Source organism: Saccopteryx bilineata, chromosome 12 (assembly GCF_036850765.1).
Source record: "Saccopteryx bilineata isolate mSacBil1 chromosome 12, mSacBil1_pri_phased_curated, whole genome shotgun sequence".
NCBI classification, from domain to species: Eukaryota; Metazoa; Chordata; class Mammalia; order Chiroptera; family Emballonuridae; genus Saccopteryx; species Saccopteryx bilineata.
In genome coordinates, this window is record NC_089501.1 from 33,880,009 (window position 1) to 33,894,012 (window position 14,004).

The following is a 14,004-nucleotide window of genomic DNA, read 5'->3' on the forward strand; positions in this document are numbered from 1 at the left end:
ATGTTAACTTATTACCCATAACTAAGAAAAAATAAAATGCGTCCTATTTATCATTGTGCCTGTGAACAACAGTTGCTATAAAACTTGTATTATTTTCCTAAGGCTTGTAGATAAATTGTTAATCATATCATGACTTAATTCTATAGCTCCTAGGTTTTAAAAAGTGTCAGAAATTCCATTTATTATGATTAAATGGTTATTAGGTAACAATGCCTTTGATTAAGGAAGGCATTAAAATACAAGTAATTTAGTTTGTAATTTTGCATACATCATTCTGAATAGTGTAATGCTTTTAAAAATATGACTAACTCCATCCCTTTCTTTTCATTTGAAGCGTTTCCTTCAGGGAGATTGTGGTGAGTTTACTGTCTCATCAAGTGTTACTGCAGAACTTATATGATATCCTGTTAGAAGAGTTTGTCAAAGGCCCCTCCCCTGGCGAGGAGAAGACTATCCAAGTGCCAGATGCCAAGCTGGCCGGCTTCCTGAGATACATCTCCATGCAGAACCTGGCCGTCATCTTTGACCTGCTGCTGGACTCGTACAGGACTGCCAGAGAGTTTGACACCAGCCCTGGACTGAAGTGCCTGCTGAAGAAAGTGTCTGGCATCGGGGGCGCCGCCAACCTCTACCGCCAGTCTGCCATGAGTTTTAACATCTATTTCCACGCGCTGGTCTGTGCCGTTCTCACCAATCAAGAGCCCATCACTGCTGAGCAAGTGAAGAAAGTCCTTTTCGAGGACGATGAGAGGAGCACGGACTCGTCGCAGCAGTGTTCGTCGGAGGATGAAGACATTTTCGAGGAGACCGCCCAGGTGAGCCCCCCGCGAGGCAAGGAGAAGAGGCAGTGGAGGGCCCGGACACCCTCGCTGAGCGTCCAGCCCATCAGCAACGCAGACTGGGTGTGGCTGGTCAAGAGGCTGCACAAGCTGTGCATGGAGCTGTGCAACAACTACATCCAGATGCACCTGGACCTGGAGAACAGCATGGAGGAGGCGCCCGCCTTCAAGGGCGACCCGTTCTTCATCCTCCCCTCCTTCCAGTCCGAGTCGTCCACCCCGTCCACGGGGGGCTTCTCGGGGAAAGACACGCCTTCCGAGGACGACCGCAGTCAGACACGGGATCACGTGGGCGAGTGCCTGAGCCTGCGGGGCTGCAGCGGGGAGACGCTGGTGCTGCCCCCGAGCCCCAAGGTGGAGAGGAAGGACGCCAGCCGGAAGAAAGAGTGGTGGGAGAACGCGGGGAACAAAATCTACAACATGGCAGCTGACAAAACCATTTCAAAGTTGATGACAGAATACAAAAAGAGGAAACAGCAGCATAACCTGCCCACGTTCCCCAAAGAGGTCAAAGTGGAGAAGAAGGGCGAGCCGCTGGGCGCCAGGGGCCCAGACTCCCCGCTGCTGCAGCGCCCCCAGCACCTGATGGACCAAGGCCAGATGCGGCACTCCTTCAGCGCGGGCCCCGAGCTGCTGCGGCAGGAGAGGAGGCCCCGCTCGGGCTCCACCGGCAGCTCCCTGAGCGTCTCCGTGCGGGACGCCGAAGCCCAGATCCAGGTGGGTTTCCGCAGGCCAGCGAAAGCCCGGGCGGGGGTCGTGGGGTGGGAGGACTTTCCCAGCAATGCGGGGTGGGGGTGGGGGTGGGGGAGCTGGGTTTCTAATAATGGACACGCCCCTCTCACAGAGCACTCATCCACAGTCCAAGATCTGATCGACACCAGTGAGAGACCCGTTTTCCTCTGCAGTCAGAGGACTGCCTAAGGCTAAGACGTAGGCTCTGCCTGTATCTCTCCACCACCGTGAAACTGACATGCTGTTATTAGATAATCTTGGGAATTGTTTTTATGGGTTATAACAGATAGTATTAAGAAATAACATGAAGCTTGTAAAATGAATATACTCTAACTGGCATGCAGTCCTGAATTTATCATTTGGAGATTCCCTGTAGAAATCTATAGTTATGAAGAATGAAGAATTATGTAAAGGAAAAAGGCAAAGTACATAGTATTAGGTGGTTATACCAATGAATTGTTTTCGTCTCAAGTTTTTCTAACCCATCCAGAGCACATAAAAATGGTCATTCTTTAGAGGGCTGTGAGTGTTCCTATTCCTTCCTATATTTAATATTTGTAATTCCATTGTACATCAAAACATGAGCTTGAGAAGAAAACAGTGTTGGTACCATTTTGTTCAATTTAAGAATAGATCAGATGGGAAAACCAAACAGAGATCTGGAGTCATGGAGAGCCCTTTAAAAATAGTCTGATGTTTAGCTGAAATCGTGGACTCCTGCCTCATCAGTTAGACAACCTTGGGTCCTAGGATTCCATGAACCTAATCAGAAATGTATTCTTTGAATGAACATAAATCTAGAATTAGTATGAACCTCTTGCAAGATGTGTTATTTTCCTCTTAAGTATAAATATTTTGAATATAGAATTCCTCTTCATAATTCAGAATTTACAAATATCATAGACTAGATCTGCGAAAGTCCAATCAAACTGTGATGTATGATTATTCTTTAACAGATGAGTTTCTTGACAAATAACATATCTTAATAACTGCCTTTCGTTGTCTTGGAGATTTGCTTGTGATTTTAAAAGTTATCCTAAAGTCAAGTAGACCTAGTTCAAGTTTTCTGGGCTTTATTACAGTGACCGCTGATTAAAAATGTTATGTCCATCCCTGGCCGGTTGGCTCAGTGGTAGAGCGTCGGCCTGGCGTGCGGAGGTCCCGGGTTCGATTCCCGGCCAGGGCACACAGGAGAAGCGCCCATCTGCTTCTCCACCCCTCCCCCTCTACTTCCTCTCTGTCTCTCTCTTCCCCTCCCGCAGCGAGGCTCCATTGGAGCAGAGATGGCCCGGGCGCTGGGGATGGCTCCTTGGCCTCTGCCCCAGGCGCTGGAGTGGCTCTGGTCACGACAGAGCGATGCCCCAGAGGGGCAGAGCATCGCCCCCTGGTGGGCGTGCCGGGTGGATCCCTGTCGGGCGCATGCGGGAGTCTGTCTGACTGTCTCTCCCCGTTTCCAGCTTCAGAAAAATACACACACACACACACACACACAAAAAAAAAAATTAAAAAAAAATGTTATGTCCTATGCAAATCTCATTATGAAAATGCAAGCGAGTTTTTAAAACTGAGGAATAAATAAGATTTTTGCAGCTTGTGAAAGCTAAAAATAAGATATCTGTAATGTTAGGTAAGCTTCTGTACATATAATGTTAAAATGACAATTTATTAGTAAAGACTAATTTATTGTAGCCTAAAGGCCTGAAAAAACTTATTTGCAAATTGGCAGTGCTTATTTAGCCTCTCCTGAGTGTTCAAACAAAACCAAAGGAGAAAGCTGATAATCCCCTTAAATTCTTTCCCTTAGGCATGGACCAACATGGTGCTAACAGTTCTCAATCAGATCCAGATCCTTCCAGACCCGACCTTCATGGCCCTCCAGCCAGCAGTGTTCCCGTGCATCAGCCAGCTGACCTGTCACGTGACTGACATCCGAGTTCGCCAGGCCGTGAGAGAGTGGCTCGGCCGAGTGGGCCGTGTCTATGACATCATTGTGTAGAAGACTCACACTGAAGAAATTCAATACCAGGGTTAGAGTGTACCCACCAATCAAACTGATAGCAACTTCCCCACCACCAGCCCCACTGAAACCAGTGTCTCAGAGAACAATCAGCCACTCCCTAACTATCGGGGCCAATCTGGAGACTAAGGCTGTATCTAGATGACACAAATGATACTCTGATTTTGCACATTACTTCAGAAGCGTCTCCATTCTTTAACACATTTCTAAATTCTTGAAGTTTATTTCCCAGTGCTTTTGCCTGAAATGTTATTGCCAAATGGGTCACTTTCAAGGACCACTCCTTTGAAAACTACGTTGATCCATTTGATCCATATTTTTTTAAAAATGCAATTGCTAAGGAAATACGTGTTGGTAAGTCAAGCTGATGTTTAAGCACTCAGACATCTAGTACCAAACATTCTTCATTGCAGAAAGATTTATATGATGATTGCGCGTTTGGTAGAGAAGAAAACCGCTAGAAAGATAGATATAATATCTGTGGGTGTCATAATCAAGAAAAGGATGGCTTTCTCTGTAAAATATTCCAGAACATTTCAAAATTACTCTTAAGTTGTCAAGATTTTCTGGTTGGTACTCACCAACTTCTTTGTGTAAGGTACTGTTGTGCCTTTATTTCCCTATTTCTAGTAGAGAAAATTCTTTCCTGGCAGAGTTTTAAGTCCATGTCATGGCGCCTTTGACACAGAGTACCCAGTGATATTTGCTGACACAGATACTGCCAAGAGACAGAAGACTGACCAGCCACCTTGGTGGTCCCATCAGTCTTTGCTTTGGCTCCAAAGGCAAAAAAAGAAAAGGGAAAGAAAAAAATGGTGCCTTAGTCCCTCGTTGCACAGACATTTCTATGCCCCACGGTTATCTGAACAGAAGGCATAACATTTGGTTTTTAAGAAAATAAAACATTAAAATGCAACTCATTTGCTATCCACACCCTTGGAGGAGAGGAAGTGAGTTCTGCATTCAGTGAGCAGACTTCTCAGGGAAGGGGGCAGAAGTGTGGGGTATGGAGACAGCTGGAAGGGGTGGGAAAGGAGATTATAGTGAAATCACTTCAATCTTCAAATAGTACACAACAACCATACGGAATTATGGTGTCAGTTACACAGGCTCTAGACTGAGAAGAAAACTCGAGGAGAAGGGCGCGCAGAAGGAAGTCTAGGAAATTAAGTTTTTCAATTTAAAGTATTTCTCCTCTCTGGCAAGTCGATTTACCCCATGTCTGAGGTCCTTTTATTCAGGCCACTATTAAAAGTGGATATTTCTTTTCTTAAATATAACTAGAAAGTTAATCTGGAAACTTTATCTTTTATGTAGAGTATATTTAATATTTCTTAAATTATAATAATGCTTGAAACTCCTCAGACAAGCTCATTCATATATATTCTAGAAAATAGTTGATCTGATACACATTATAAGTTTCCCAGCTCCTAAAAATACAGTCATAATGGACTATGTCATCTTTTAAAAATAGAACAGCAACTCTTTGATATTGAAATATGGATTTAAAATGGACAACTTTACTCAGTGCTGGTGTTTGTAACCTTTGTCTTCCTTTCCCATGAAAACTTATCTACAAGGTCAGCAGGAAGACAGGGCTGACTTATGTAGGCAATCTCTATAAAAGAAGAAACTTTACCTTTCAGTATGTACCTAAAGACCACCATAGGATCCAGAAGACATTTTTTTCAGTTCCACAAAACACTCTCTGCCTTCAGTTTTTACTCATTAGATAATTCAAGTTTAGGAAGAGATCAACTATTTGATTGTAACCAGCAATGCATTGTTGGGCTAGCAATGAGCTGTGCTGATGCTTATGAATGTTTATGTTTTGTAAGTAGACTTGAAAGTGACTTTTTTTCCCCTTTAACAAAAGCAGTACACCATGATCCTGTTTTTTACTATAGCTTCAGTTCAGTTCTCCTTCGTGAGCTTGTGAGTACTACAAAATTTACTGCAGGAGAAAGAGTATCAAATCAGAGTAATTACAAAATATTTATAGGTAGCAACTTTTTATGAAATATAACAATTCAAATGAAGCCAGTCTCAATTATGAATGTCACGCCCCAGAGTATGTTCACTAATTATTTAGAAATCAGAATTCATCCTCCCCCGTATTCTCTCTCTGGGACCCAAGGCTAGTTGATAAATAAGTTTAGCCCAGACTCTATCCAAACACTACTCTAGTACTAACCCGACTGTGGGCACCAGGAGGGAAGAGATGAGAGAATACGCACAGCTCTTTACCTGTAATTTTGTAAGACGTTCCGGTCCCTTCCCATCCCCTCTTCTGTAGCCCACCTGAGACCCACGTCAGTCTTCAGCCCACCTCTCTTCCCACTGTTCTGTGTGTTCCACATCCACGTCAGAGTTCAACCAGAAAACTAACTGTCACAGCAGTACTTCCCAGAGGTATTTGCAGCTTTCTAAAAGGACATTGCTTGCTGCAAATCTCTAACAAACATGACTTAAGGTCACAGTGAAGTCAGACGAGTCCTTCCAGGGGTGGGAAAGAAAGGTAGATAGTTAGGAACGCTTGGTAGAGAGAGGTGTACTAGTCTAGTGAGTCCCTCACACTCTTCCTGGTGTCTCCGTTTCTGCCTCTCCCCAAGGTCTCGGAAAGACCAAGGTTAAGACAGCCTTTATAGTTAAAACAGTTATTACCATGTATTTACAGATCGAAGCAGAGTAAGATTCTGCACGTTGCCAATTTTTACTACTAAAAGTGTGTGGCCCTAACATTGAGATTTACTCTCCTTTTCTAATATTTTGGTAAAAGGCACATCATAAACACCTGGAAAACTCAAAAGTGTACAAGGATTCCTGACTGAACAGCTCGGCTGACTATATCACACTCTTCATCAGACTCCTCCTAGCCATGAGGTCACCGATGTGATGGAGGGCTAACAGAGTGTTCATAGGATCCCTCCTAGTTCTTGCATCTTCTGATCAGCTTTCAGAGATGCTTGGGCTGGCTCTTTATATGATCCCATTCTCTCTCACCTGAAGATTATTCCCTAGCCTTCTCCATCAATACAAAACTAGGCATCCCTTACCATGTTTAGGTTATGTAATGACTGGCCAAGGCTGTTACTAACATACATAACAGCTCATATTAAAGTATTTTCAATCAGACATGACAACATGGTAACATAATTCAAAGGTAACTTTAAATGGAAACTTTTTTATAACAATTTCACTAGGCTTTCTGAGTTTTGTTTGTTTTAAGGAGAAGGTTTATACAGAGTCCATTTAAAGAGCGATATAGCCCTAATTGCAATTACATAAACGATTACATGAACGATATCTTAGACTTCCCCAGAATACATCACAGTACTGCTTCTGTAGGAAAGGAAAATCATTCACGTCAGTCCCCTCAAACTAAACAGACCTTTGTTTGGAGCTGATAACAATGGCAAGACTCTACAAACAGCAGAGAGGGGGTGGCGTTGTTGAGTGCTACTCTGAATGTAGATCCTTACCTGTATTACCACATTTTATTTTCACAGTAACCTTGTGAAACAGGTATTGTTTTCCTCATTTTTATAGATGAGGTCAGAGACCCAGTGAGGTTAAGAAACTTAACCCAAGATAACCAGTAAATGGCAAAGTTGGTTGCAAAAGAGGTATTCCTGAATTCGAAGGCCAGGCTCCTTCTACCACACCATGCTTTAAATGCAGTGTAAACACTTCAGTAGTATCTCAGCGAAGTAAATAGTTAAAATGAGTTAAAAATATTTGATGTCTCAGATCCATAATGTTATGGGGATTTTTCCTAATAGAGTTTAAAAAAAGGTAGTTATGTAGAAAAATCATCTCTAACAATATTTTGAGTATTCAAAAATAAACAAAATCTAAACTAATCTAAAAGCAGACCTTCAGTGATAATTTAGAAAACCTGCCAATTAGGTGGAAATGATGGAACAATTTTGTTCATGGCCAGCTGTTATGCAGGAAAAACATGGCAGTCCGTGTTTGGAATGACATGCACAAATTGGGAACCTTTTCCAATGACCAGTTAATCACTTAGATTCAAGTGCCCTGTCGCCACCAGTGCCTGTCTACTTGCTTCCCTGGGAAGTATATAGTACTAAATGTGTGGGACATCATCTCAGTTCAGGAACATGCAAGATACATGATAACCATTTTCAAATGCACACTCCAAAGAGGAAGTACTGGTTTAGACAAAATTGTTTCAAGATCCAAGTACTGAGAGCATCAAGGTCAATACCCATAGTAACCAAGTGCCATAACACCTGACTATTCCTACTTTGCAGATAAGGAAACAGGCAAAAGGGAAGTCCAGAACTTACATGTGCTTGGGTGTCACTTAGGTGATCCCAGTCAGATTTAGTGTAGCCTTAAAAAAGTAAGAGACTATTTTTAAGCACTTTTTATTGGGCATATGAGCTTGTTATTGGGCAAGATTTGTGAAATTGGCAAAGAACTCATTTATAATTATGCCTCATCAAAAACAAAACTAAATAAAAAAAACCACAAAAAATACCTATCCTCCTCATTCATTAGTGGACCAGTCTAGAAAACTGTGAGATCCTTTTCCTGTGCTTATATTGAAATGTTTGTATTTTATGTGGAAGTAACAAATAATAAAGGTTTTAGACTAGAACACCATATAGATTTCCAAAACACAATTATTACTTATTACTTCAGGGAAGACAGACCAAAAAGAAAAAAAAAAAAAATCATCTCCTAGGATAGTCTAAGAGAAACTCATTAGAAAACAATGCTTGACTTCCTTATAAATAGTGCCACAACCACACCACTAGCACCATATAAAACATTCCTCTCTGTACTAACGCAAGGGGGCTCCAGGGAGGAGACACTTGCTGATACTCTTAGGACAGAACTGCAGTTGATGCTGATGAATCCCATCCAGTTAAGGTCCTTCCAGCCTATTCAACCACCAGGCATTGACTGTACTGTTAGTTCCTCTCCTGAAGGTTTAAGTCATGGTTGTCTAGTATCTTCTGACCTTGAAACAATGGTTCTCAGACGTTAGCATACATCAGAATCACCTGGAAGGCTGGTTAAAACACAGACTGCCAGGCCCTTCATTCTGGTCCAGTAGGTCTGGAAATTGGCAATTCGAACAAGTGTCTAAGAGGCCAATGCTGCTAGTCTGGGGACCACACTTAGGGAATCATCTTGAAAAATTTTCCGACTCTTACCTTTAAGATCAGCTTGCCTTATCAAGCACTAGAGAAAAACTGAACTTAACCTTGGATGGACAACTTGGGATTGGATTCTCTACAGCATTCCTGCTCGATCTTCCCAGTTTCCGTTGTTGTCAGACCAATTGTTTTTTGTTGGGTTTTTGTTTGTTTACAAGCTAGAGGACAGTGAATGTATAAAGTTCTATGGAACAGTGAGATCAGTGTAAGCTTCTCGTCTGTGTATCTAGAAACATTGATTCTGTGGATGATCATTTGTATCCTGTTGCCCCTTTGACTTGTGCTGAGGTGACTTTAACTAGGTGGTGTTTGGGTTCCTTCTGTCCGTATAGTTTCAATGAGATCTTTCCATGTCGACTCCATTATAACCTTGGCTCCTGGCTTCCAGATGTTTTTGAATAGTTGCTTGCCAGTAGTTTTATATCTCTCATCAGTCACCAGGATGTCAGCACTTCGAGATGACATTACACTACTTGATGTACCTTCATTTTTCACATAACTACCTGGTGTAAATTAATATTTTAATTTCCTGTAGACCTGCAAACAGTCTACCAAATGACTTCATGGAAATTTGCAAACATAACCAACTCCCTTTTGAGCAGTATTTATGCCTGTTTTAAAGACTTACCAGTAAATTTGTTGGGCTTGTGGTCATATCTGCACAATAGAAACCATATTCATTATTCACTTTCCAAATAATGGGAGAAATGTAAAAAATGCACCAATATGCAGTGGGACTACTGTGAAATCATGTTAACTCAAAGATAGCTGGGGCCTTAGTTTCGTTCTTAACTCTTTATTCAATAAAATTAGCTTTGGAAATTCTTTTTATGTGAAAATAATAATAAACTTAGAGGGAATAAGAGAAAAAAATTAACTTAAAATCACCACCCATGTCTAAACTCTATGAATTACACACAATTTTTATTTAGTAATTTCTCAAAATACCCTGACATCATTTAAATTACTTTATTCTTTTATATGAATAGAAAGCGATGACTATATTTACTAGAATTAATGAGATCAGAAAGTATATCAAAGTGTTAACGGTATCAAGGATTCAAATCCTTGTCTTTGTGGGTGGAAATAAAGTTTTTAGTTTTACTTTTGTTCTCTATAACCATCTTTAGAAATTATGTATGCATTTAATTCTTTTAATAATTTATTTTCAAATCAAAGTTTAAAATTGATCTCTAGGAGTGATTTGTTTTCGATTTATTGTACCAACTGGTGCCAAAATGGGGGGGGGGGTCTTAAAGCCAATCTTTTGAACTACCACACGAAATATTCTGTTTCAAGTCAGGGAAGCGCCAGCCCCTGACACCAGCAGCCACCGCGGTCGGCCATGGCTACCTCACGATAATGTGCAAGCTACTTTGTCCACCTCCCTCTGATGTTCATTTTTCAGATTTTTGTTGGAAGTAGTTCTCTGTAATAAAAATGTCTCCCACTACATAGGCAACACTGGACTGAGAGGAATGCTTTTGCTCTTTCGATTTCGCCTCGATGGAAACCACGTGGTAAGGTGGTAGGGTATACGGGTACGGGTACGGCGTGATGGGGCAGGAGGAGGTGCCTAGAGGGGAAGGACGCTTTCGTTTTTTATTTTTTAATTTGTGTTTTGGTTGGTGGGTGGGTGGGTGTGGGGAGGGGTCTAAGAATATAAATGTATTGCCCTCATCATGCCAAACGACTATTCAAGATTATTTTTATGCTTTTCTAAGAGGAATAAACTTAAATAAATTACATTATAAACAGTTCCTCTACTACCACTCTCCCCCCCCCCCCCCCCCGCAAATAAAGCCAGTGGATGGTAAGGGTCCTTTTCTCCTTTCTTGTATTATGCCAAAGAATCCGCTTGTTTTCATTGAAAATTATAAATGAATGAAGCTTGGTACAGCCATAATGATTTGAGTCAGTATACCATTTCATCTACAAAATACAAACTTCATCATTGCAGCCCACTCACCAGGAGCCTTGAAGCATTTCGTTTACTCCAAAGGACTTGTCAAGGAAGTCCAGTTTCTGTTTTGCCTTAGCATTTAGTCAGTTTGGTCACATTTATTTAAAAAAAAAAACTAATATAACTGTTTGATTTGATATAATCTGTTTGTTGTTTAACCGGTCTCTGTAAGCAAGCTTGCAAGTGTATTTTGTGTACCTTTTATCTGAGGTGAAAATGAAAATTCTAAAGAGAAAATATTTTAAAAGATATTGTATTTATGTTGCTTGTGTTGTAGAATAAAGATTCAAATGCATTTAAAAAAAATCTGATACGTGGAACAATTTTTTTTACCAAATAAATATATCAAAATAATTTATGTAAATATCCTATGTTGACAGAATTCTGCCTAAAGAACCAGGTTCCTTTTCATGGTAAGTCATAACTGCATAAAGAGCCCCTTTTTCAGTTCTGTAACAGAGATAGTCACTGCTAGACATATGGTATGTGCCTAGAAAATACATTGGAAAAAGAATGTGAGTATGTGTGTGTGTGTGTGTGTGTGTGTACACACTACTGGTTTCTTTTTTAAAAGGGAGCTTATTTTACAATATTGTTTTGGTTTATTTTTCATAAAAATAAATGTTAAATTCATAATCAGTAGATAGTGTATAATTTATTCATTTAAAAAACTAAGTTATCTTTTGTTCATAAATGACTAAGTCCCTCAACTAATAGGAATATGATTATATAAAAGGAACATTCAAAATATAATACAGCCACTTTTAACTTTCTGATCTTATTGGATTACAGTTTTAAAAAATAACTCTCAAAAGCCTGTTAATAGCATAAGCCTAGGAATCCTCATGACCAAATTGTAGAAAACTGCTATTTGGCCAATGAAGGGATAAAAAACATACAAAAGGCTGTAGAGGTGGGCTCTGTTTAAATGACCTTAAATCATGATTATATCATTCTATCACACTCTATGGTAACCTCAAGGGTTGTATTACTAAGACTTGGTCACTTCCATCTTGCAGAGAAAATGAGACTAAAATAGACACTAATATACTTTGCATAAGAACATCACAGACTTATCAAGTGTGAGTGACCAACCACATTCATGAATGGAGATGGCTGTGGCACAGCAGAAGACTTTGGGCCTTAGCCAGAAAAGCAGAGTGCACGTCCCAAGCTTTGCTCTTCCATGGGAGTGGGAAGACAAGACACCCTTGGGTACACAGCTCAAGGTTCCATCTCTGCACAATGAATATAAACTCTTACCTCAAGGTGACACCATGAGCCCCAATGTTACAGTGCTTTGTACATGCTAGTACCTAATAAATGCTATCTACTATGTGTTGGAGGATAACTCATTTCATAAAAAGCCCCACTATTTTGCAAGATGATTTATACTTCAGCTCTGATGTATACATTTCCTTGACATTTATATCCATGAATGCACCACAACATAGAAAGCTTAATGTTTTGTGCCAATTTTACATGAGGAGGTTAGTAGTTCAGATACCGGTGAATTTAATCAAACATTTTGGAAATAAATTCTAGCTCAATAGCCTATTCCTCCATTATTAATATCCAGCAATGAATACAATGTGTGCCTAAATCTATATGTATTTCTGAAGAGACTTGATACTTCAATTGTTTGGCTTATGATCAAAACTTGTATTATAATTCTGCTTTGATAAATATTTCATATCACTCATTAGAAAATTTAGTTTCCCCATCCGGCTTAAAGCTAGGTTCAATAAGCAAGTGAAAAGTAAAAGTGAAGCATAATGCGGTACTGTGGCTTTCATTATTGACCAACATTCCTGTTATCTTAAGCCTTTTAAAGGGCACTCGAAGCATGCCTTTTATCTCCTCTGTTTGTTTTTATTTATAGATTCCTAGTTACAACATCCAGTCATTGGTGCCCTGATTCTGCCCTGTTAACTTAATTTGGTTGCATAAAATGTTTTGTTGTCAGAGAAACAAAATATCCAGTTTAATGATCTCATCAGAACTCAGAGATGGCAACAACATAATTAAATCCCAGAAAAGTTTATAAGCAGTTTCCAAAACAGGACTATTTCAACATGAAGGGATCAAATTCACACCAGTTTAGAGCTGAGAAGTGAAATGCTGAACTTCAGTTGACTTTGATATAGTTTCCTAGTCTTCTCTCCATCCATACCTCATTTTACCCTGCTCCATTTTACTAAGCAACTGAAGCTTCAGTTACGTTGTTACAAATTGAACGCAAGACTCTTCACCAGCAAAAAGATTACAACTCGCTTTATTGTGACAGTTTTTGCTTTATTGCAGTGGTCTGGAACCAAACCCACAATGTCTTCCAGGTACGCCTGTGTATTAATTAATTGCTATATTGAGCTACTGTAAATGGTATAAGTGACATTAGGTAGTGAAATGACATTCTTTGCCACAGTCTCTAGCAGAGAATAAACTTCAAGAATATAAATGTTAAATGTGATACAGAGGGATCCATTATAACTGGGGGAGGGGGGCGGGGAGGAATAAGTATTGAAGTTAATTTACCAATTACAAAGGAAAAGATACTGTTGGCTATATTATAGTTAAAAGTTCATATTCCAAGGTTTGTCTTAGTCTGGTCCTAGGATGGCAGTCGAATCTATAACTACTTGAAGGATTTTCTAATATAACAATGAGTTATAAAAATAACATTCTTCTAAAGCCTCAAATAGATTTATTTTTCAAATGGGAGGCATATATATTATAGACCTCTCTGATCAAAACCATTAAGAAATGGACTTCTTGGAAAACTGAGCATATTTCTGAGCATATTTGACATCTGTCCTAAGCCCTACCGACCAGAGACACAGACAGTATTTACACAACTTAGAGAGTTAAATTGTACATTGTTAAATTGGTAAATATATTTGAACTAGCTTTTATTCCTGGGGTGAAGGGCAGTGAGGAGGAGTCTATAAAACCTTTGGGGGTTAGAGCATGGCCTGGGACTAAAAATAACACCTCCTCTTTTCCGGGTGGCGGTCACCCCTGGTAGGGTTGGCCGGCAGGAGCCCTGCCCTCCCCCACACACCCTGAGGAACACATCTGCAAATTGCTTCCTTTCCTGCTCAGACTACTCCAAAGAATCAAGTGGAAAGAAGTTAACACAGTCACAGAGTTGTTGCAGAGGCTGCCATCGAAGGATGCACAGAAGTCGCTAATCATCAGGAATACTGGGACTGTCTCTTTCAGGACACTGTGAATGGCCAGTATTCCAGAATGGGCCCAGAT

At 40.4% G+C, this 14,004-nt stretch overlaps 1 protein-coding gene across 3 annotated transcripts in view; it reads left to right on the plus strand.

Moving 5' to 3' along the window:
• ARFGEF3 (ARFGEF family member 3) overlaps positions 1-10,514 on the plus strand; it is a 157,867-nt gene extending 147,353 nt beyond the window's left edge. For all 3 annotated transcript variants that reach the window (XM_066248587.1, XM_066248588.1, XM_066248589.1), the window contains 2 exons: positions 335-1,556; positions 3,376-10,514. In XM_066248587.1, coding sequence (XP_066104684.1) covers positions 335-1,556; positions 3,376-3,567 — 1,414 coding nt within the window. In that variant the 3' untranslated portion in view covers positions 3,568-10,514. The remainder of the gene's footprint in view (positions 1-334; positions 1,557-3,375) is intronic.
• The last annotated feature ends 3,490 nt before the right edge of the window (positions 10,515-14,004 follow it).